At 49.1% G+C, this 23,549-nt stretch overlaps 1 protein-coding gene across 1 annotated transcript in view; it reads right to left on the reverse strand.

Moving 5' to 3' along the window:
* The window catches only part of SCTR (secretin receptor), a 203,622-nt gene that overhangs the window by 18,354 nt on the left and 161,719 nt on the right, over nt 1-23,549 (reverse strand). The window contains exons 9-10 of the mRNA XM_073551893.1: nt 12,728-12,797; nt 1,862-1,953 (exon numbers count right to left, since the gene is read on the reverse strand). Coding sequence (XP_073407994.1) covers nt 1,862-1,953; nt 12,728-12,797 — 162 coding nt within the window. The remainder of the gene's footprint in view (nt 1-1,861; nt 1,954-12,727; nt 12,798-23,549) is intronic.

The raw sequence follows: 23,549 nt of genomic DNA on the forward strand, positions 1-23,549 counted from the left end.
TTAAAGTGACACATTCCCTTAAAGAAAAATATATAAAAATATAACTAAAAAGAGTATGGAATATTGTAAGAAATGTATAGGATTGAGTAGAGTAGGGCCCCACCAGAAGAGTCTACCTTGTCGTGGTGGCGGCTTAAAAAATCTTTTGGCCAAAACAAAAGCCATTGGTTATATGTGATCTGGTGATGGGAACTGATAATGTGTGATGGGTGAGGACATGGTGCAGACGTGGAGTTTTTCCAAAAGTGGATGGTGGGAATGTGGAAGGTTCACGGGGTGGAGGCGGAGCTGGGGTGGAGCCTGGGCGGCATCTCAAGGGGGCCAAAATATTTAGCCAGTAAGGGGCTCCAAAATTCCCAGTGGCAGCCCTGCATAGTGGAGGGGTTTAGTATACAGGACTGGCATCACACTTCGATGAGATCACTGTGCACAGGAGTGGTATAGGCTACAGGACTGGCTGCACTTTCCAATGACATTACTGTGCAGGGGAGGGGTTTAGGCTGCAGGACTGACTGCACCTCTGATGGCATCACTGTGCAGGGGAGGGGTTTAGGCTGCAGAACTGGCTGCACTTTCCAATGACATCACTGTGCAGGGGAGGGATTTAGGCTGCAGGACTGACTGCACCTCTGATGGCATCACTGTGCAGGGGAGGGGTTTAGGCTGCAGGACTGACTGCACCTCTGAATGGCATTACTGTGCAGGGGAGGGATTTAGGCTGCAGGACTGACTGCACCTCTGAATGACATCACTGTGCAGGGGAGGAATCTAGGCTGCAGGACTAACTGCACCTCTGAATGGCATCACTGTGCAGGGGAGGGGTTTAGGCTGCAGGACTGGCTGCACTTTCCAATGACATTACTGTGCCGGGGAGGGGTTTAGGCTGCAGGACTGACTGCACCTCTGAATGACATCACTGTGCAGGGGAGGGGTTTAGGCTGCAGGGCTGGCTGCACTTTCCAATGACATCACTGTGCAGGGAAGGGATTTAGGCTGCAGGACTGGCTGCACTTTCCAATGACATCACTACACAGGGGAGGGGTTTAGGCTGCAGGACTAGCTGTACCTCTGAATGACATCACTAAGTAGAGGAGGGGTTTAGGCTGCAGGACTGACTGCACCTCTGAATGACATCACTATGCAGGGGGGGTTAGGCTGCAGGACTGGCTGCACCTCTGAATGACATCGCTATGCAGGGGAGGGGTTTAGGCTGCAGGACTGGCTGCACTTTCCAATGACATCACTGTGCAGGGGAGGGGTTTAGGCTGCAGGACTGGCTGCACCTCTGAATGACATCACTAAGTAGAGGAGGGGTTTAGGCTGCAGGACTGACTGCACCTCTGAATGACATCACTATGCAGGGGAGGGGTTTAGGCTGCAGGACTGGCTGCACTTTTCAATGACATCACTGCACAGGGGAGGGGTTTAGGCTGCAGGACTGGCTGCACCTCTGAATGACATCACAATGTAGGGGAGGGGTTTAGGCTGCAGGACTGGCTGCACTTTCCAATGACATCACTGTGCAGGGGAGAGTTTTAGGCTGCAGGACTGGCTGCACCTCTGAATGGCATCACTGTGCAGGGGAGAGGTTTAGGCTGCAGGACTGGCTGCGCTTCCCGATGACATCACTGTGCAGGGGAGGGGTTTAGGCTGCAGGACTGGCTGCGCTTCCCGATGACATCACTGTGCAGGGGAGGGGTTTAGGCTGCAGGACTGGCTGCGCTTCCCGATGACATCAATACACAGGGGTAGGGTTAAAGACTCATTTTATGTATAGATGCACTTGTAGCACCTCCATCTGACTGAACCCTGACAAATGAGGCAAAAGCTACCCGCACCTAACATCAAGGGGCACACTCACTTGTACTGGTTGAAGTCTTTTCCCCAAACATCCGACGTCCGGAGCTTCTTCATCAAAATTCGGATAATTCTCACAAACAGAATGAAGTTTATCTAGAGGGATCACAAAGAGTTTATGTGAGGCATCCGGTGCCATAGTGCATACAAAGCAATGTGCGGAGTCCCTGCAGATCTCACATCACCATATGCAATACGATAAAGATCCTACCCATGGCAGCAAGAGACTTTCAGAATAGCATGGATGCCATTGAGGGGCCGGCGTCTCACTTGCATTTCCTTGGTGCATCCAATGATGGATGTAGATTGCTGCACTGCTTTGGATGATGTGCTGCGTATTGCGTTGATTGGCAGAAAGTGTGGCACATTCCCTATGGGATGTTTCCTACCTGATGTCCATTCATCGGCAGGAGGAGAGCTGGACACCATAGAGTTAAAGGAGGAGTGGCACGTCACTATTAGACGGGGTGCACGGCAAGGCCAGGACACTGCGCCCCAATTCAGTTGTGAAGGACAGAATGGCTAATGAAATCAATTATTAAACCTTATATAAGTCAGTTCAGATATGGTGTAGTAACATGGCGTCTGCGTCCTGAATAAAACCCTGGAAGGAATGTTTGGAATGCAGACGTGCATACACCAAGACACTATATATGGAAGTGGAGTCGGCATCGACCCATCATAGACTGACACTGGCTGCTCAACAGTTTGAGTGACGCCCTTTTCCTGTCTGTCGTACAGTTCCTTTGTCCTGAAAATAAAGTTCAGTTTTGTACAAGCCTTTGCGGAGAAAGGAGTGTACATCTGATTTTGTATCCGATGCCTATCTTCTAAGCTAGCACTTAGTTATTTATTGGGTCAAGAACTGGCAGTCACTAAGATCTCAATTTAAGGGATCACCTTCACACAGTATTAGAAAGCGCTGCGCAGGTTTCATAGGAAGATAGTGTAACAGGAGGACAATGCCACATTTGCACACACAACGTTTAGGCCGCACCCTCAGACCTTCATCACACAAGTGGACTGCACAGAGGCAGGTTATAAGGAGCATTAAGGAAACCATCGTCCTGTGGCTCCTGACAACCTGAGACCACTGTAGTGTGGTTCCTGACAACCTGAGACCACCGTCCTGTGGCTCCTGACAACCTGAGACCACTGTAGTGTGGTTCCTGACAACCTGAGATCACTGTATTGTGGCTTTCGACAATCTGATATCACCATCCTGCGGCTCTTGACAACCTGAGACCGTCATCCTGTGGCTCCTGACAACCTGAGACTACCGTCCTGTGGCTCCTGACAACCTGAGACCACCGTCCTGTGGCTCCTGACAACCTGAGATCACTGTATTGTGGCTTTCGACAATCTGATATCACCATCCTGCGGCTCTTGACATCCTGAGACCGTCATCCTGTGGCTCCTGACAACCTGAGACCACCGTCCTGTGGCTCCTGACAACCTGAGACCACCGTCCTGTGGCTCCTGACAACCTGAGATCACTGTATTGTGGCTTTCGACAATCTGATATCACCATCCTGCGGCTCTTGACAACCTGAGACCGTCATCCTGTGGCTCCTGACAACCTGAGACTACCGTCCTGTGGCTCCTGACAACCTGAGACCACTGTAGCGTGGCTCCTGACAACCTGAGATCACTGTATTGTGGCTTTCAACAATCTGATATCACTATCCTGCGGCTCTTGACATCCTGAGACCATCATCCTGTGGTTCCTGACAACATGAGACCACCGTCCTGTGGCTCCTGACAACCTGAGACCACTGTAGTGTGGTTCCTGACAACCTGAGATCACTGTATTGTGGCTTTCGACAATCTGATATCACCATCCTGCGGCTCTTGACAACCTGAGACCATCATCCTGTGGCTCCTGACAACCTGTGACCACCGTCCTGTGGCTCTTGACAACCTGAAACCACCGTCCTGTGGCTCCTGACAACCTGAGACCATCGTCCTGTGGCTCCCGACAACCTGAGACCATCGTCCTGTGGCTCCCGACAACCTGAGACCATCGTCCTGTGGCTCCCGACAACCTGAGACCATCGTCCTGTGGCTCCCGACAACCTGAGACCATCGTCCTGTGGCTCCCGACAACCTGAGACCATCGTCCTGTGGCTCCTGACAACCTGAGACCACCGTCCTGTGGCTCTTGACAACCTGAGACCACCGTCCTGTGGCTCTTGACAACCTGAGACCACCGTCCTGTGGCTCTTGACAACCTGAGACCACCGTCCTGTGGCTCTTGACAACCTGAGACCAACGTCCTGTGGCTGCTGACAACCTGAGACCATCGTCCTGTGGCTCCCGACAACCTGAGACCATCGTCCTGTGGCTCCCGACAACCTGAGACCATCGTCCTGTGGCTCCCGACAACCTGAGACCATCGTCCTGTGGCTCCCGACAACCTGAGACCACCGTCCTGTGGCTCCCGACAACCTGAGACCATCGTCCTGTGGCTCCCGACAACCTGAGACCACTGTGCTGCACAACAGTGACATTACAACCAAGAAAAAAAGCCCATTAAAAATATCTAATGTTTATTAGGAATACATTAAAACGCGCTGACTTAAAAGACCAGGAGAGAGAAGTATATTGGCCTTATAGAAGTGTATGTGGGGGCATGGCGTGATGGCGGGACACTATATACAGTCCCTGAAGAGTCCCTATACTGTCCCCGCCTCGCCGCAGAGGTCGGCATCCTTAACGTGACGATATGGCACCTCGCTCAGCGTACTCTAACACTAAAAGGCCCTGATAAATCATGTCCCAGTTCACGCAGACCAGCACAGGTAAGACAGAGCAGACAGATATACGTAAATCTCTGCTGAAATAAACGTGGGACACAGAAAATAAGTAAACATGAGCATGACCGGCTGAGCTGTGCACAAGTGACCGGCTGAGCTGTGCAGAAGCGACCGGCTGAGCTGTGCAGAAGCGACCGGCTGAGCTGTGCAGAAGCGACCGGCTGAGCTGTGCAAAAGCGACCGGCTGAGCTGTGCAGAAGCGACCGGCTGAGCTGTGCAAAAGCGACCGGCTGAGCTGTGCAGAAGCGACCGGCTGTGCTGTGCAAAAGCGACCGGCTGAGCTGTGCAGAAGCGACCGGCTGAGCTGTGCAAAAGCGACCGGCTGAGCTGTGCAGAAACGACCGGCTGAGCTGTGCAGAAGCGACCGGCTGAGCTGCGCAGAAGCGACAGGCTGAGTTGCGCAGAAGAGACAGGCTGAGTTGCGCAGAAGAGACAGGCTGAGCTGCGCAGAAGCGACACGCTGAGCTGTGCAGAAGTGATGATAAAGCATTGCTTTCTATGGTGTTCCCTGAAAGGACTTATCAGGGGGACAGTTTTATAGAGCGGGTGGTTCCAAATAAACCAAAACAACAAAAAACTATAGAAAAGAAACCACCGGAGCAATAGGCGCAGGAGGGCATGACTTTGGGATGGGCGGATCTTTAACTCCTGCAGTTTTGTGTGTTTAGCGGTGTAGATTTTAAGCAGGAGTCTGTGCCTGGTGTGCCGCTGTGAGGAGAGTGGGACTTATCTAGGTGAGGTAATGCTGTCTCTCTCTGTGAGGATGGAGGGGGCTGGTCTCTCTCTGTGAGGGGGGTGGGGGTTTATAAAGAGGAAGAAAACTGTCTTTCTACCTCTTTCTTTCACCAGAAAAAATGGAGACATCAATTATGCCTGGCTCCTGCCGCCATGTTGTACTCCTTATAGCACCTCCTTGCTGTGTTATTCAGATGCCGTTTTCTCTGCTCCTTCACCTGCTCCCTGTACTGTTTTCTTTTTTCCACTGTGATGAACAGGTTCCACCATCTCTACTAATTGGATATTGCCCTCCTGGTACTGGTCGCAGCTGTTGATACCCTGCTCTGTCCATCATGGGAGAAGGGGGCCTCAAGTAACTGTCGATAGGGCCCTCAGCTCCCTAGTAAACGCCTGAAACTAAATTACAAAATGGGAGGCGGGGCCCACTGTAGGATCCACCATCACCAGAAGACCTCATTCCCACAGTGAAATATGGTGGGAGTAGCATTGTTCTCTGGAGCTATTTTTTGGTAGTTGGAAATGGTGCTTTAGTCAAGGGGGATGGAATCATGGACAGAAAAAAAAAACACCTCTGCTGAAAATCTGAAAATTAGGAGGAATTTCAACTTTCAGCGACAACGACCCTAAAAGACGTCCAAATCACCATAAGAACCCAATCTGTGGTGACCTGAAGAGGACGCCATACACAGGAGATGTCCCCGCAATCTGTGGTGACACGAAAAAGGCGCCGTACACTGGAGATGTCCTCGCAATCTGTGGTGTCCTGAGGAGGACTCCCAGACAGTGAAAGGACAGGTACCCAGGGGACCGCCATCAGGGTTCCCGAGGGAACGATGCTGGGAGGACAGTAAAAGGAAAGACTTGATTTGAAGTTGTCAGGGAAACAGGGGGCGGGGCAAGCCGTACGCAGGAAATGTCCCCGCAATCTGTGGTGACCTGAAGAGGGCGTCGAACCCAATCTGTGGTGACCTGAAGAGGGCGTCGAACCCAATCTGTGGTGACCTGAAGAGGACACCGTACTGTGGTGTCCTGAAGAGGACGCCATACATAGGAGATGTCCCCGCAATCTGTGGTGTCCTGAAGAGGACACCGTACACAGGAGATGTCCCCGCAATCTGTGGTGATCTGAAGAGGGCGATGTACACAGGAGATGTCCCCGCAATCTGTGGTGTCCTGAAGAGGGCGCCGTACACAGGAGATGTCCCCGCAATCTGTGGTGTCCTGAAGAGGACGCTGTACACAGGAGATGTCCCCGCAATCTGTGATGACCTGAAGAGGGCACCGTACACAGTAGATGTCCTCGCAATCTGTGGTGTCCTGAGGAGGACTCCCAGACAGTGAAAGGACAGGTACCCAGGGGACCGCCATCAGGGTTCCCGAGGGAACGATGCTGGGAGGACAGTAAAAGGAAAGACTTGATTGAAGTTGTCAGGGAAACAGGGGGCGGGGCAAGCCGTACGCAGGAAATGTCCCCGCAATCTGTGGTGACCTGAAGAGGGCGTCGAACCCAATCTGTGGTGACCTGAAGAGGGCGTCGAACCCAATCTGTGGTGACCTGAAGAGGACGCCGTACTGTGGTGTCCTGAAGAGGACGCCGTACATAGGAGATGTCCCTGCAATCTGTGGTGTCCTGAAGAGGACACCGTACACAGGAGATGTCCCCGCAATCTGTGGTGATCTGAAGAGGGCGATGTACACAGGAGATGTCCCCGCAATCTGTGGTGTCCTGAAGAGGGCGCCGTACACAGGAGATGTCCCCGCAATCTGTGGTGTCCTGAAGAGGACGCTGTACACAGGAGATGTCCCCGCAATCTGTGATGACCTGAAGAGGGCACCGTACACAGTAGATGTCCCCGCAATCTGTGGTGTCCTGAAGAGGGCGCCGTACACAGGAGATGTCCCCGCAATCTGTGGTGACCTGAAGAGGGCGCCGTACACAGGAGACGTCCTCGCAATCTGTGGTGACCTGAAGAGGGGGCCATACACAGGAGATGTCCCCGCAATTTGTGGTGACCTGAAGAGGGCGCGTACACTGGAGATGTCCCCGCAATCTGTGGTGTCCTGAGGAGGACTCCCAGACAGTGAAAGGACAGATACCCAGGGGACCGCCATCAGGGTTCCTGAGGGAACGATGCTGGGAGGACAGTAAAAGGAAAGACTTGATTGAAGTTGTCAGGGAAACAGGGGGCGGGGCAAGCTTAAAAGGAGCAGGGGGCGCGCTGAAGTGGCAGTTGACAGAGAGCAAGACAACAGACAGGAAGCCGTGCGAGACAGAGAGGACCGAGGGAGCAGACAGTGTGTTGTGGAGAGACCGACAGGGGCCTGTGAAAGGAAAGCTACGGACTCACCGACTAGTGACATGTGAGAGACTTGCACCGGTGTCCGCTCCCCGCATACGGTCACATACAGCCACTCCCGCTGCTTCCCACCCTGTTGTGACAAGGCGGCTACCTCAGGTGACCACTGCGACGACAGACCATTCCTTTACAGTGGTCAGGACACTGCCCCCTGCCTTTTCCCTCAGCTGCGGCCCTGTCATCACCGGCCCCAGGGGGTGTCACCTTGCTACAGGCGGTAGTAGAGGCCCCCGTCCGGTTTGCTAAGGGACCCTGAGCAGAGGTTGGTGAACGGTTATATTTAGAGACTGCGTCATTACCGCACCCCCATCAGTACCGTTTCTTCAGGGCCTGTTGCGCCCCACCGTCATCGCTTCTTCAGGGCCTGTTGCACCCCACCGGCATCGCTTCTTCAGGGCCTGTTGCACCCCACCGAAACCGTTTCTTCAGGGCCTGTTGCGCCCCACCGGCATCGTTTCTTCAGGGCCTGTTGCGCCCCACCAGCACCGTTTCTTCAGGGCCTGTTACACCCCACCGGCACGTTTCTTCAGGGCCTGTTGCGCCCCACCGCCATTGTTTCTTCAGGGCCTGTTGCGCCCCACCGGTACAGTTTCTTCAGGGCCTGTTGCGCCCCGTCGGCACCGTTTCCTCAGGGCCTGTTTTGCCCCACCGGCATTGTTTCTTCAGGGCCTGTTGCGCCCCACCGGTACAGTTTCTTCAGGTCCCGACGAGCCCAAACCTTCCCGGAAGATCGAGGCAACAAGGCAGCCGCATCAACGACCTCTAGGCGGCCGCATCTGCAATCCCGAGCGACGCATGGAAGGATAAGTGGACTTTAGAAAATAAGTATTATAGTTTGGCCATAGTCTGGCCTTCGTCACCCGGACTAGCCGGGTGACTCGCAGTTACACAAAAAGTACTGTTTAGTTCATTGAGTCCCTGTGAGGACAGATTGCTTGTTCCCCCGTTTTGTCTGTTCAGTATAGCCCTAGTGGCTTCAATTTATAAAAGTTTATTATACAAGTCATACCCTGTCTCGTGTCTCGTCACTGCATCCTGAGAACCTGCTAGAACCCTACACAGGAGATGTCCCCGCAATCTGTGGTGACCTGAAGAGGGCGCCGTACACAGGACATGTCCCCGCAATCTGTGGTGACCTGAAGAGGGCGCCGTACACAGGAGATGTCCCCGCAATCTGTGGTGACCTGAAGAGGGCGCCGTACACAGGAGATGTCCCCGCAATCTGTGGTGACCTGAAGAGGGCGCCGTACACAGGAGATGTCCCCGCAATCTGTGGTGACTTGAAGAGGGCGCCGTACACAGGAGATGTCCCCGCAATCTGTGGTGACCTGAAGAGGGCGCCGTACACAGGAGATGTCCCCGCAATCTGTGGTGTCCTGAAGAGGGCGCCGTACACAGGAGATGTCCCCACAATCTGTGGTGACCTGAAGAGGACGCTGTACACAGGAGATGTCCCCGCAATCTGTGGTGTCCTGAAGAGGACGCTGTACACAGGAGATGTCTCCGCAATCTGTGGTGTCCTGAAGAGGGCGCCGTACACAGGAGATGTCCCCGCAATCTGTGGTGTCCTGAAGAGGGCGCCGTACACAGGAGATGTCCCCACAATCTGTGGTGTCCTGAAGAGGGCGCCGTACACAGAAGATGTCCCCGCAATCTGTGGTGACCTGAAGAGGGCGCCGTACACAGGAGATGTCCCCACAATCTGTGGTGACCTGAAGAGGACGCCGTACACAGGAGATGTCCCCGCAATCTGTGGTGTCCTGAAGAGGGCGCCGTACACAGGAGATGTCCCCGCAATCTGTGGTGTCCTGAAGAGGGCGCCGTACACAGAAGATGTCCCCGCAATCTGTGGTGACCTGAAGAGGGCGCCGTACACAGGAGATGTCCCCACAATCTGTGGTGACCTGCAGAGGACGCCGTACACAGGAGATGTCCCCGCAATCTGTGGTGTCCTGAAGAGGGCGCTGTACACAGGAGATGTCCCCGCAATCTGTGGTGTCCTGAAGAGGGCGCTGTACACAGGAGATGTCCCCACAATCTGTGGTGTCCTGAAGAGGGCGCCGTACACAGGAGATGTCCCCACAATCTGTGGTGTCCTGAAGAGGGCGCTGTACACAGGAGATGTCCCCACAATCTGTGGTGTCCTGAAGAGGGCGCCGTACACAGAAGATGTCCCCGCAATCTGTGGTGACCTGAAGAGGGCGCCGTACACAGGAGATGTCCCCACAATCTGTGGTGACCTGAAGAGGACGCCGTACACAGGAGATGTCCCCGCAATCTGTGGTGTCCTGAAGAGGGCGCTGTACACAGGAGATGTCCCCGCAATCTGTGGTGTCCTGAAGAGGGCGCTGTACACAGGAGATGTCCCCACAATCTGTGGTGACCTGAAGAGGGCGCCGTACACAGGAGATGTCCCCGCAATCTGTGGTGTCCTGAAGAGGGCGCTGTACACAGGAGATGTCCCCACAATCTGTGGTGTCCTGAAGAGGACGCTGTACACAGGAGATGTCCCCGCAATCTGTGGTGTCCTGAAGAGGGCGCTGTACACAGGAGATGTCCCCACAATCTGTGGTGACCTGAAGAGGGCGCTGTACACAGGAGATGTCCCCACAATCTGTGGTGTCCTGAAGAGGGCGCCGTACACAGGAGATGTCCCCACAATCTGTGGTGACCTGAAGAGGGCGCTGTACACAGGAGATGTCCCCACAATCTGTGGTGTCCTGAAGAGGACGCTGTACACAGGAGATGTCCCCGCAATCTGTGGTGTCCTGAAGAGGGCGCTGTACACAGGAGATGTCCCCACAATCTGTGGTGTCCTGAAGAGGGCGCTGTACACAGGAGATGTCCCCGCAATCTGTGGTGTCTTGAAGAGGACGCTGTACACAGGAGATGTCCCCGCAATCTGTGGTGTCCTGAAGAGGGCGCCGTACACAGGAGATGTCCCCGCAATCTGTGGTGTCCTGAAGAGGACGCTGTACACAGGAGATGTCCCCACAATCTGTGGTGACCTGAAGAGGACGCTGTACACAGGAGATGTCCCCGCAATCTGTGGTGTCCTGAAGAGGGCGCTGTACACAGGAGATGTCCCCACAATCTGTGGTGACCTGAAGAGGGCGCCGTACACAGGAGATGTCCCCACAATCTGTGGTGTCCTGAAGAGGGCGCTGTACACAGGAGATGTCCCCACAATCTGTGGTGACCTGAAGAGGGCGCCGTACACAGGAGATGTCCCCGCAATCTGTGGTGTCCTGAAGAGGGCGCCGTACACAGGAGATGTCCCCGCAATCTGTGTTGTCCTGAAGAGGGCGCTGTACACAGGAGATGTCCCCGCAATCTGTGGTGTCCTGAAGAGGACGCTGTACACAGGAGATGTCCCCACAATCTGTGGTGTCCTGAAGAGGGCGCTGTACACAGGAGATGTCCCCGCAATCTGTGGTGTCCTGAAGAGGGCGCTGTACACAGGAGATGTCCCCACAATCTGTGGTGTCCTGAAGAGGGCGCCGTACACAGGAGATGTCCCCACAATCTGTGGTGTCCTGAAGAGGGCGCTGTACACAGGAGATGTCCCCACAATCTGTGGTGTCCTGAAGAGGGCGCCGTACACAGAAGATGTCCCCGCAATCTGTGGTGACCTGAAGAGGGCGCCGTACACAGGAGATGTCCCCACAATCTGTGGTGACCTGAAGAGGACGCCGTACACAGGAGATGTCCCCGCAATCTGTGGTGTCCTGAAGAGGGCGCTGTACACAGGAGATGTCCCCGCAATCTGTGGTGTCCTGAAGAGGGCGCTGTACACAGGAGATGTCCCCACAATCTGTGGTGACCTGAAGAGGGCGCCGTACACAGGAGATGTCCCCGCAATCTGTGGTGTCCTGAAGAGGGCGCTGTACACAGGAGATGTCCCCACAATCTGTGGTGTCCTGAAGAGGACGCTGTACACAGGAGATGTCCCCGCAATCTGTGGTGTCCTGAAGAGGGCGCTGTACACAGGAGATGTCCCCACAATCTGTGGTGACCTGAAGAGGGCGCTGTACACAGGAGATGTCCCCACAATCTGTGGTGTCCTGAAGAGGGCGCCGTACACAGGAGATGTCCCCACAATCTGTGGTGACCTGAAGAGGGCGCTGTACACAGGAGATGTCCCCACAATCTGTGGTGTCCTGAAGAGGACGCTGTACACAGGAGATGTCCCCGCAATCTGTGGTGTCCTGAAGAGGGCGCTGTACACAGGAGATGTCCCCACAATCTGTGGTGTCCTGAAGAGGGCGCTGTACACAGGAGATGTCCCCGCAATCTGTGGTGTCCTGAAGAGGGCGCTGTACACAGGAGATGTCCCCACAATCTGTGGTGACCTGAAGAGGGCGCCGTACACAGGAGATGTCCCCACAATCTGTGGTGTCCTGAAGAGGGCGCTGTACACAGGAGATGTCCCCACAATCTGTGGTGACCTGAAGAGGGCGCCGTACACAGGAGATGTCCCCGCAATCTGTGGTGTCCTGAAGAGGGCGCCGTACACAGGAGATGTCCCCGCAATCTGTGTTGTCCTGAAGAGGGCGCTGTACACAGGAGATGTCCCCGCAATCTGTGGTGTCCTGAAGAGGACGCTGTACACAGGAGATGTCCCCACAATCTGTGGTGTCCTGAAGAGGGCGCTGTACACAGGAGATGCTCATTGATCTGACAGATGTGGTGCTGCTGTAGGGAGGAGCCGGCAATGATCGCCAACTCTAGATGTGCTGAGTGATCGACCCCGACCCAAAAACACTGAATGTCAGCGATTCACAGGGACAGCAGGAAAGTAATAGTGGAAGGGTGTGCAGATTTATGCATCCACATTATTTTACTTCTTTGTTTTTCTTTTCCACCCAAAAAAATTGCAGTTTGTTTGTATAGATTATGGGCGACATTAAAGAGGGGAAAAAGTCCTGAAATGATTCAGGGTCACATTGTGTCACTTACAAATATGGAGAGGATGACCGGGCCCCGGATAATCCACCAGATGCTGGCGTTCGAGTTGATGTTCCAGCAGCTGAAAGACACAAAAGCCAAAATCAGACACAACCTGCACCCGAGGCATCAACCTCACAGCCTCGCGCCTCTGCTATCAGGCAACCACATCAATGTCCACACAAGCCGGGGTGAGCCGATGTCTGCTATGTGTACAATGGGGGACTCTGAGGAATGTCACATACAGTGGCATGGAAAAGTCTGTACACCCCTGGTCAAAATTACTGTTATTAATACAATATATAAAGAATAGGATGCAGCTCCATAGTGAAAGACTAATGATGGGTGCTACACCTACATGACTACAAAGCAAGGAGACAAAACAGCAAACAAAGCTGGCGGCACACCTCGTATAATGTAATGTATACAGCATGCTGCGAATCCAACCCCCCAATAATGGCAGCATGTATATGAGGCAGGGATATTACAAAGCAATGCAGCAAAATTCCTCATCTCCCCCTGTAAGGAGTAAGCATCCTAATGACTGACCATAACGCCCAATCCTATGAGGCTGGGCCTGTATACTCCCCATCAAAGCCGAGACAAAAATGATGTATGTATGCTAGTACTGTAAATGAAAGCACCAGCTGCAGCACACCAATAGCTCCGACAGGAAACAAAAAGCTCATGGAAAGGGAGGTAAGTGTAATGACGGCTGCCGGGTAGCTCAAAAGAAAGGAGCCATCATCAAATCCAAGTGGGCAATCAATCACATGCCACAGGGGTGGGCAAAAGCCCCACGCGTATCGCCCGGAACACATCTGGACTCATTAATTTGTTCTATATAATGTTTGTCTATTTGACCCGGTACAGACTTCTGACGAAGCTGTCTAGCACAGCGATACGTGTGAATTCCTCCCGTTCTGCGAGATTCCTGGGGCGTCTCGCTTCCTCTGCTATTTTGAGGTCTCACTAGATTTTCTATGATGATCAGATCAGGGGACTCAGGGGCCATAGTGAAACCTTCATCTTGCACCTTTTGAGGTCGTCTATTGTGGATTGTGACGTGTGTTTAGGATCATTATCCATTTGTAGCAGCCATCCTCTTCCTCATCCTCTTCCTCATCCTCTTTTCACCTTCAGGTTTTTACAGATGGTGTTATGTTTCCATCATGAATTTGTGGAAATTTCATTGAATCCATTCTTCCCTCTACCCATGAAATGTTCCCCGTGCCATTGGCTGTAACACAACCCCAAAGCGTGATTGGTCCACCCCCATGCTTAATGGTTGGCGAGATGTTCTTTTCCTGAAATTTTGTGCCCTTTTTCTCCACCTTTGATCCTTGTGGCCACAGAGATCTATTTTACCCTCATCGTCCACAGGACTTGTTTGCATAATGCATCAGGCTTGTTTAATGTTCTTTTCACACTTCTGATGCTGAATTTTATGAGGAGGACAGAGGAGAGGTTTTCTTCTGATGACTTTTCCATGAAGGCCATATTTGTGCTGGTGTCTCTGAACCAGGGGTGAAGATTCCGCATGTGCAGCCTCTGTGACTGCATCGGGGCCCAGGGGTGGAGGAGGGCCCCTGCAGGGTGGCTAATAATGAGGACAATCTGGCCTGTTTATCCAGCACCAAGGCTCAGGGGGGCCCCTGGCCAGACTGCACTCATGTGCGGCAGGCAGGGAGAGATCCCTGCAGCTCCGCTGCCTACAAGAGAGCATGGCAGCGGAGTGGAGCTGCAGCGATCCGTCCTGCAGGGGTGAACGTGCAGAGAGGTGAATGGTGCAGTAATGGGGAAAAGGCAATGATGGTGGTGACGGACAGGGCAATGATGGTGGTGGGGGGGTTAAAACAATGATGGAGCTGGTGGAAACGACAATAATGTGGGTGATGGGCGAAAAAGCAATGATGGACGTGGTGGAAAGGACAATGATGGGGTGGTGGGGTAGAATGCAATGATGGTGGTGGTGGAAAGGACAGTGATGGTCATGGTTGAAAAGTGGAAAAGGCAATAATGTTGGTGGGGGAGGAGGAAATGATAGAGGTGGTGGTATGGGCAATGATGGGGTGGTAGTGAAAAGGACAATGATGGTGGAAAGGGAAATGATGGAAGTGGTGGAATGAGCAATGATGGGATGGTGGGGGAGAAAGCAATGATAGAGGTGGTGGAAAGGGCAATGATGGGGTGGTGGGGGGAGAAGGTAATGCTGGAGGAGGAGAAGAGGTCAATGATGGGGGTGGGGAAGAGGACAATAATGGGATGCAGGGGGAGGAGGACAATGAGGGATGTGGGGAATTGAGATGGGTATAAAGAAGAGAAAGGGATAGGCCACAAAAGGGGATCACCTCGAGGCATGGACTAGCATTAAATCAATTCATTTTATTGAACACAGATAGACAAGCACAAAACATATAAAAACACATTAAAATAGTCACACATGTGACATATATGCAGACAATACGAGGCTTATAATAAAGCCAACTGCCTGAAGCAATTACTCCATAATACAGTAACTTAGATAGAAACCCTGAGATCATATAATCAGCATACCATGATATACTGAGTGTATAAGGTACATTCACTGCCCACACAAGAAGCAGTTTGATTTCTGAATAAATATAAGCACACAGAAAACTGATTAAGGGCCCTATATGATAATCCCCATAGTAATGGTTAGAAATCACTGCACAGCAGCGCACACATGGAGTGCAATCAGAATGTAAGCATATTACCAAGGATGGCTACCACCCATGTATAGTGCACAAAGTTTTAGAAATGGTCACCCCTGACGAAGCCACTCAGGGTGGCAACACGCGTCGGGTCCTAGCTCTGCATGGGTTCCCTTTGTAGATATTACTAATTTTTGCCTTTTTTCCTGGGTGGCTATCTTAGTCCATTAGTATATAGAGTACTCACTTATTAAGTATAGCACAGCCCCTTAGTATATAGTGTACTCACTTATTATGTATAGCACAGCCCCTTAGTATATAGTGTACTCACTTATTAAGTATAGCAAAGTCCCTTAAAGCCCTGTCTCACATAGCGAGATCGCTAGTGAGATCGCTAATGCGTCATCGATTTTGTAACACAACGGCGATCTCGCCTGAAATCTCGCTACATGTGACACACAGAAGCGACCAGCCCCCCTGCTGGATATCGCTGATCGTGCAGGAATGTCCTAGGCCATTTTTTCGTCGGCGGCGTCCCACTGGCCAGCGCGCATCGCTGTGTTTGATTGCTGGATCGTTGCTGCATCGCTGAAGAGATCTGCCTGTTTGGCAGCTTACTAGCGATCATTTAGCGATGCACCAGCGATCCCTACCAGGTCATATCGTTGTCGGGATCGCTGGTGCGTCGCTAAGTGAAACAGGACCCTAAGTATATAGTGTACTCACTTATTATGTATAGTGCCATCCCCCAGTATATAGTGTAGTCACGTCTTATGTATAGCACAATCACTTAGTATATAGCGTACTCACTTATGAATAGCACAGTCCCTTAGTATATAGTGTACTCACTTATTATGTATAACACCATCCTTAGTTACATAAATTTCCTCTTTTATTATGTATAACACCATCCCTTATTACGTACCATCCTCTCTAGTCATATATGACGCCGTCCCTTATTATATAGCTTCCTCTGCTGTTATGTATAGTGCTGTCTCTTACATAGTGTATTCTTGTTATTTACAGTGCCCTCTTTTATTACGTAGCCCCTCTCTTGTTAGATATAAAATGACTGCTGATGGAGCAGCTGGTGACCAGATTACCAGTCAATCAGCTACTCCATAAGAAAAGAAACTTTCCCATGCGCCATCATTGCATTATACAGCTAACAAGACAGGACGGTATGTAATAAAAAACAGGGCTCTATATAATCCAGTATGTAAGGGACGGTGCTGTACATAATGAGAGGGCACTGTATAATAAGGGACGGCAATATACATAATAAAGGAGACTATATAATATATATTATTATTATTATTTATTGTTATAGCGCCATTTATTCCATGGCGCTTTACATGTAAGGAGGGGTATACATAATAAAAACAAGTACAATAATGTTAAACAATACAAGTCATAACAGGTACAGGAGGAGAGAGGACCCTGCCCGCGAAGGCTCACAATCTACAAGGGATGGGTGAGGATACATTAGGCGAGGGTAGAGCTGGTCATGCAGCGATTTGGTCGATCGTTGTTTACTGCAGGTTATAGGCTTGTCGGAATACATACATATATACATGTGTGTATGGCTATATATATATACATATACATACAATGTATCTTTGTCGCCATAAAAGGAGGGGGGCCCAGACACATTTTTTGCACATGGGCCCCAAGCTGACAGTGTGCGCCCCTGCCCTGAACAGTAGAGCAATGTACCACAACTCCAGAGTCTGTTAAATATTTCTGAAGATATTTTGCACTCAAGTGGAGTGCAAGAGATCTAGCAATCCTACGAGCAGATCGCACTGAAAATGTTGCCTGGTCTTCCAGACCTTATCTTGACCTCCACTGTTCCTGTTAATGGCCATTTCTTAATTACATTTTAAACTGAGGAAAGGACAACTTTAAAACACTTTGCTCTCGTCTTATAGGCCTCTCTGTTATAAGCTCATTTTCTGCTCCACCAGTTGAGAGTTCTCCTTCCGTTCTCCCTCTGGTGGTGACAGGAGGTACTGAGGTTGGTTTAAGTGGTAGTGATCTGCCACCTGATGAGGATGATAACGATTGGATCTCTGGAGTATCAGACTGGATATAAGACAGCCGACGCCCTATCCTGGTGCTGGTGATTCAGTCTGCTTCTCAGGTCTTGGACTTCAGCTCTCTTCCAGTCTTCTCAAGTTAAGTTTGTTTTTTGCTAATGTTCACACTTGCGCTTGTTGGTCAATTCGGTTTCTTGTTGGTCAGCCTGCCCCTGCTGGGGCTATGCTGAACTTCCACTCCTATTTATCTGTATGTGCCCATTTGCCTTTTTGTCCCTTATTAGATTGGCCTCTTTTTGCTCTGTTTCAGAATATTTCAGAGTGCTGATATAGTGGGCGAAGTCTAGTGACTTCAGGGTTTTTTGGCAGGTTGCAGACAGTGGCTTTCCTTTCCTGTCCTTTCTAGTTAGTCGGGCCCCATCGTTTGCTCAGCCTATTTTCCTGCCTGTGTTTGTGTTTTCATCTTGCTTCACCGTCAATACATGTGTGGGGGCTGTCTATTCCTTTGGGGTCTGCTCTGGGGCAGTTAGTATTCCCTTTTCTTGCTTTAGGTTTATGTAGTCCTCCAGCGGTGACGAGGCGTCTAGGAACATCGTAGGTACGCTCCACTGCTACTGTTAGTTGTGTGGTTAAGATCAGGGATCTGCAATCTGCATAGTTACCAACCTCTCTGGTTTTCTGGGACTTAGCTTTTTGTTGTTCCTCCTCGGTGACCCATTCATAACAGAATCACCAGCCATACCGCAGATTCTAGAGTACTCAAAAGCAGGGAAGAATTGTTTAGAGGAAAAAGAAAAAAAAAGTGTCAGAATTTTTTTTTTTTTTAATATATTTTTTCCTCTTTTTTTTTTTCTGGGGCAGTAGGAGGATTTTTTTTTTTTTCCTAATGGAGATTAAGCAATTGTCTGATCGTGTGGAGCAGCTCACTGCTGAAGTACAGGGAATTTCCACCTACCTCATTCAGTCACATGCTGCTGAACCTAAGATCCCTACTCCTGATGTGTTTTCTGGGGATCGGTCTAAATTTCTGAATTTTAAGAATAATTGTAAATTATTTCTGGCCTTGAAGCCTAATTCATCGGGGAGCTCTGTGCAACAGGTTAAAATTGTCATCTCCTTGCTGCGCGGCGATCCACAGGATTGGGCTTTTTCTCTGACACCTGAAAATCCTATTCTGACTAATGTGGATGCATTTTTTCAAGCCTTGGGGTTGTTGTATGATGAACCTAATGCCGCTGATCAAGCTGAGAGAACCCTGTTGGCATTAGACCAGGGTCAGGATCCTGCAGAGTTGTACTGTCAAAAATTCCGAAAGTGGGCGGTCCTTACTACATGGAATGATAGTGCATTGGCAGCTCTCTTTCGGAAAGGTTTGTCAGAGACCGTAAAAGATGTTATGGTGGGATTTCCTTTTCCTTCTAGTCTGGATGGCTCTATGTCATTAGCCATTCAAGTTGATCGGCGTTTACGTGAACGTAAAACTGCAGGGGAGGCGCTGCCACCTTTTGAACAAATGTCAGAACCTATGCAATGTGATGGGGTTTTGTCTAGGGCGCAACGTCGGGAGTTTAGAAGGTGTAATAAGCTGTGTTTTTTCTGTGGAGACGCCTCTCATACTATTTCTGTCTGCCCTAAACGAGAGAAACGTTTTGCACAAACATTTGCTATGGGCAGTATACAACCTAAGTTCCTTTTGGTAATTACTCTGATCTGCTCCTTGTCCACATTTTCCACTAAGGCTTTTGTGGATTCAGGAGCAGCTCTGAATCTGATGGATTTGGACTTTGCTAAACGTTGTGGTTTGTCCATGACGCCTCTGCAGACACCTATTCCTTTGAGGGGTATTGATGCTACTCCTTTGGCGGAGAATAAACCTCAGTTTTGGACCCAGGTGATAATGCGGGTTACCCCAGACCACCAAGAAAATTGCAAATTTTTGGTGCTGCATAATTTGCATGATACTATTGTTCTGGGTTTTCCTTGGTTGCAAACTCATAATCCAGTTTTGGATTGGAAATCTGTGTCTGTGGTGAGTTGGGGTTGTCAGTGTGTTCTTAGGGACGCTCCTGTTTTCTCCACCTCTCCTCAGTCTCATGATATTCCTGATTATCTGGCTGATTTCGCTGATGTATTTAGTGAGAGTAAGTCTGCTTCTTTGCCTCCTCATAGGAGTTATGACTGTGCAATTGAGTTGATGCCTGGGTGTAAATTTCCCAAGGGTCGGCTTTTCATCTTATCAGTACCTGAACATGATGCTATGCGATCCTATATTAAGGAGTCATTGGAGAAGGGTCATATTAGACCATCCTCGTCACCTCTAGGTGCTGTTTTTTTTGTTGCCAAGAAAGATGGTTCATTAAGACCGTGTATTGATTATCGTTCCCTTAACAAGATGACGGTTAAATATCAGTACCCGTTACCTCTGATGTCTGATTTATTCTCCAGAGTTAAGAGTGCCTGCTGGTTTACTAAGCTTGACCTCAGGGGGGCGTATAATCTTATTCGCATCAAGCACGGTGATGAATGGAAGACGGCGTTTAATACTCCGGAGGGACATTTTGAGTACCTGGTGATGCCTTTTGGGCTCACTAATGCCCCTTCGGTCTTCTAGTCCTTTATGAATGATATTTTCCGAGACTTTGTGGATAAGTTTTTGATCATCTATCTGGATGATATTTTGATCTTTTCTAGTGATTGGGATTCTCATGTGGAACACGTCCGGACTGTGTTCCGGATTTTGAGGGAGAATTCCCTGTTTGTTAAGGGATCGAAGTGCCTCTTTGGTGTACAGAGGATTTCATTTTTGGCATTTATCTTGTCTCCATCGACTATTGAAATGGACCCGGCCAAGGTACAGGCCATTGATGATTGGGTTCAGCCTACTTCTTTGAAGGCTCTCCAGAAGTTTTTGGGTTTTTCTAATTTCTATCGTAAATTTATTGGTAATTTTTCTAGTATTGTCAAACCACTGACTGATCTGACCAAGAAGGGAGCTGATGTGCTGAATTGGTCTCCTGAGGCTGTCTCAGCATTTCAGGAGCTTAAGCGGAGATTTACTTCAGCTCCGGTTTTACGGCAACCTGATGTCTCACTTCCATTTCAGGTGGAGGTAGATGCTTCTGAGATTGGTGCAGGATCTGTTTTATCCCCAAAAGACCCTGTGACTTCTAAGATGAATCCCTGTGCCTTCTTTTCTCGAAAGTTTTCCCCATCTCAACGCAACTATGACGTGGGGAATCGGGAATTGTTGGCAATGAAGTGGGCATTTGAGGAGTGGAGACATTGGTTGGAGGGAGCTAGACATCAAGTTGTGGTCCTCACCGATCACAAGAATCTGATTTATCTGGAGTCGGCCAAACGCTTGAATCCTAGACAGGCTAGATGGGCCTTGTTTTTCATGCGTTTTAATTTTGTGGTCTCTTTTCTTCCGGGCACTAAGAATATTAAGGCAGACGCCCTTTCTAGGAGTTTCTTTGCTGATTCTCTTAATGTGACCGAGCCTACTACTATCCTAGGTGAGGGGGTATTTCGCCCGATTTGAGACGCGCCCTGGAGGAATTTCAGGAGGATAAACCTGAGCGTTGCCCTATGGGAAGATTGCATGTTCCTGACCAGTGGAGAAAGAGAGTGATGTCTGAAGTCATGAAGAGAGAGGGAAGATCCGGCACTGGAGACTTAGTAAAATCCACGATAAGTTTTATTCACATAATTTCATGATAAAACCATAAAGGGGAAACAGACCCCCACGGCTGACGCGTTTCGAACCTTACACCAGGTTCTTCCTCAGAGACATGAAACAAAACAGTTCACAAAATGATTATAAACATTCCTAATCAGCAGAGGGACTCCACACATGTGTATAATCAAAGAGGCAGACAACTAAGCCCTCAAATCACTGGTGGAGTCACTCCCTTGCAAGAAGAAAGAAAAAAAAAAAAAAAAGGGGAAAAGACCTAAACAACAATGGACAAAACATAGAATATATAAAAAAACATGTGCAATACACACGTACAAATGCATAAATACATAACAATTATCAAATAACAAAAAAAAAAAATAAAATAAATAAATAAATAAATAAAAAAATCTCAGCACTCAATAGAAATACATAAGATCATTTCTATAATTTAGACCTTGCGGATATCGTGCATCAAGCGCAAGTATCCAGAAGGCTTCCCGACAGTGTAGTAAATGTTCCCAGTCACCCCCTCTGGGGGGTTTCAATACCCGTTCTATTCCCTTAACTTTAAGACTGCATAAATTACCCTTGTGTATTTCAAGGAAATGCTTGGACAAGCCAGACACATTCCTAGGACTGGACATAGACTCTGGATTAGAAGCGGTGATGTGCTCAGTCTCCTCTTCAGGCTGCGTGTGGTGCAGCCAATGTAATATAAACTGCACAATGTGCACTCTGCCATATACACTAAGTGTGTGGTGTTACAGTTCATGTAGGTTTTAATTTTGTAGGTTTGTTGTGTACTAAAATTAACAAATTTATCTGTAATATCCATATAACGGCACAAACCACACAATTTTTCACCCCACTTATAATTGCCCAAGTAATTTAACCACGTAGGTTTAGTGCAATCAGACAAATACAATGAGGGGGACAAAAAATGACTCAAATTTTTAGCTCTCTTTGGAACACACCTATGTCCACCAGCCAATATCTGCGATAAGACTGGATCTTGATGCAGTAAGGGAAGATGTTTGTTTATGATTTTAATAACACCCTTGTAATCTGAACTGAAAGCGGTAGAGAAAGTGGGAATATTTTTATTTTGATTAGTGTGTACCATGTCAGTCTGCAATAAACTACTCCTAGTTTTGTTATCCACTTTCTTAATAGCCCTATTTAACATCCAGTTCTTATAACCCCTTTTTGATAGCCTGGTGCAAATTTTACGACGCTCGGATTCATAAAGAGCATCATTAGAGCATGATCTTTTGGCACGGATTAATTCACCCAACGGTAAATTTCGTATCACATGTGGCGGGTGACAACTATCCGCATGCCATATGGCATTACCACTGGTATCTTTTCTATATAGGGAAGTATATATATTCCCGGTTTTGACATCTCCCATAATTTTAACATCTAGATATGTGGCACAAATGCCATGTATTTCGTGGGTGAATTTAATATTCAAAGAATTAGTCCCAATATACTCAAAAAACTCAAGCATGCCAGGAGAGGGAGATAAATCACAACGATCAAACCACAATAGGATCACGTCATCAATGTATCTCCCCCACCACAATACATTGTCTAAATAGGGATTATCCATAGTATATATATATGTATTTGTCCTCCCAAAAGGACATATATAAGTTGGCCAGAGTAGGAGAGAATTTTGACCCCATCGGGAAGCCACACACCTGAAGATAGTACTTAGTGTCAAATTTGAAAAAATTGGTGTTCAAAAGATGTTGTAACGCCATAATGATAAATTTTTTAAGATCAGAACTGAAATTACTTTCTTCAGTCAAAATGGTGGAAACAGCAGATAATGCCAAATCATGTATTTGTCTGATTGCACTAAACCTACGTGGTTAAATTACTTGGGCAATTATAAGTGTGGTGAAAATTTGTGTGGTTTGTGCCGTTATATGGATATTACAGATAAATTTGTTAATTTTAGTACACAACAAACCTACAAAATTAAAACCTACATGAACTGTAACACCACACACTTAGTGTATATGGCAGAGTGCACATTGTGCAGTTTATATTACATTGGCTGCACCACACGCAGCCTGAAGAGGAGACTAAGTGAGCACATCACCGCTTCTAATCCAGAGTCTATGTCCAGTCCTAGGAATGTGTCTGGCTTGTCCAAGCATTTCCTTGAAATACACAAGGGTAATTTATGCAGTCTTAAAGTTAAGGGAATAGAACGGGTATTGAAACCCCCCAGAGGGGGTGACTGGGAACATTTACTACACTGTCGGGAAGCCTTCTGGATACTTGCGCTTGATGCACGATATCCGCAAGGTCTAAATTATAGAAATGATCTTATGTATTTCTATTGAGTGCTGAGATTTTTGGTGTTTTTTATTTTTTTTTTTTTTGTTTGTCATTTGATAGTTGCTATGTATTTATGCATTTGTACGTGT

This window comes from Dendrobates tinctorius, unplaced genomic scaffold (assembly GCF_039654945.1).
Source record: "Dendrobates tinctorius isolate UK_male_01 unplaced genomic scaffold, ASM3965494v1 ptg000182l, whole genome shotgun sequence".
Taxonomy (NCBI): domain Eukaryota; kingdom Metazoa; phylum Chordata; class Amphibia; order Anura; family Dendrobatidae; genus Dendrobates; species Dendrobates tinctorius.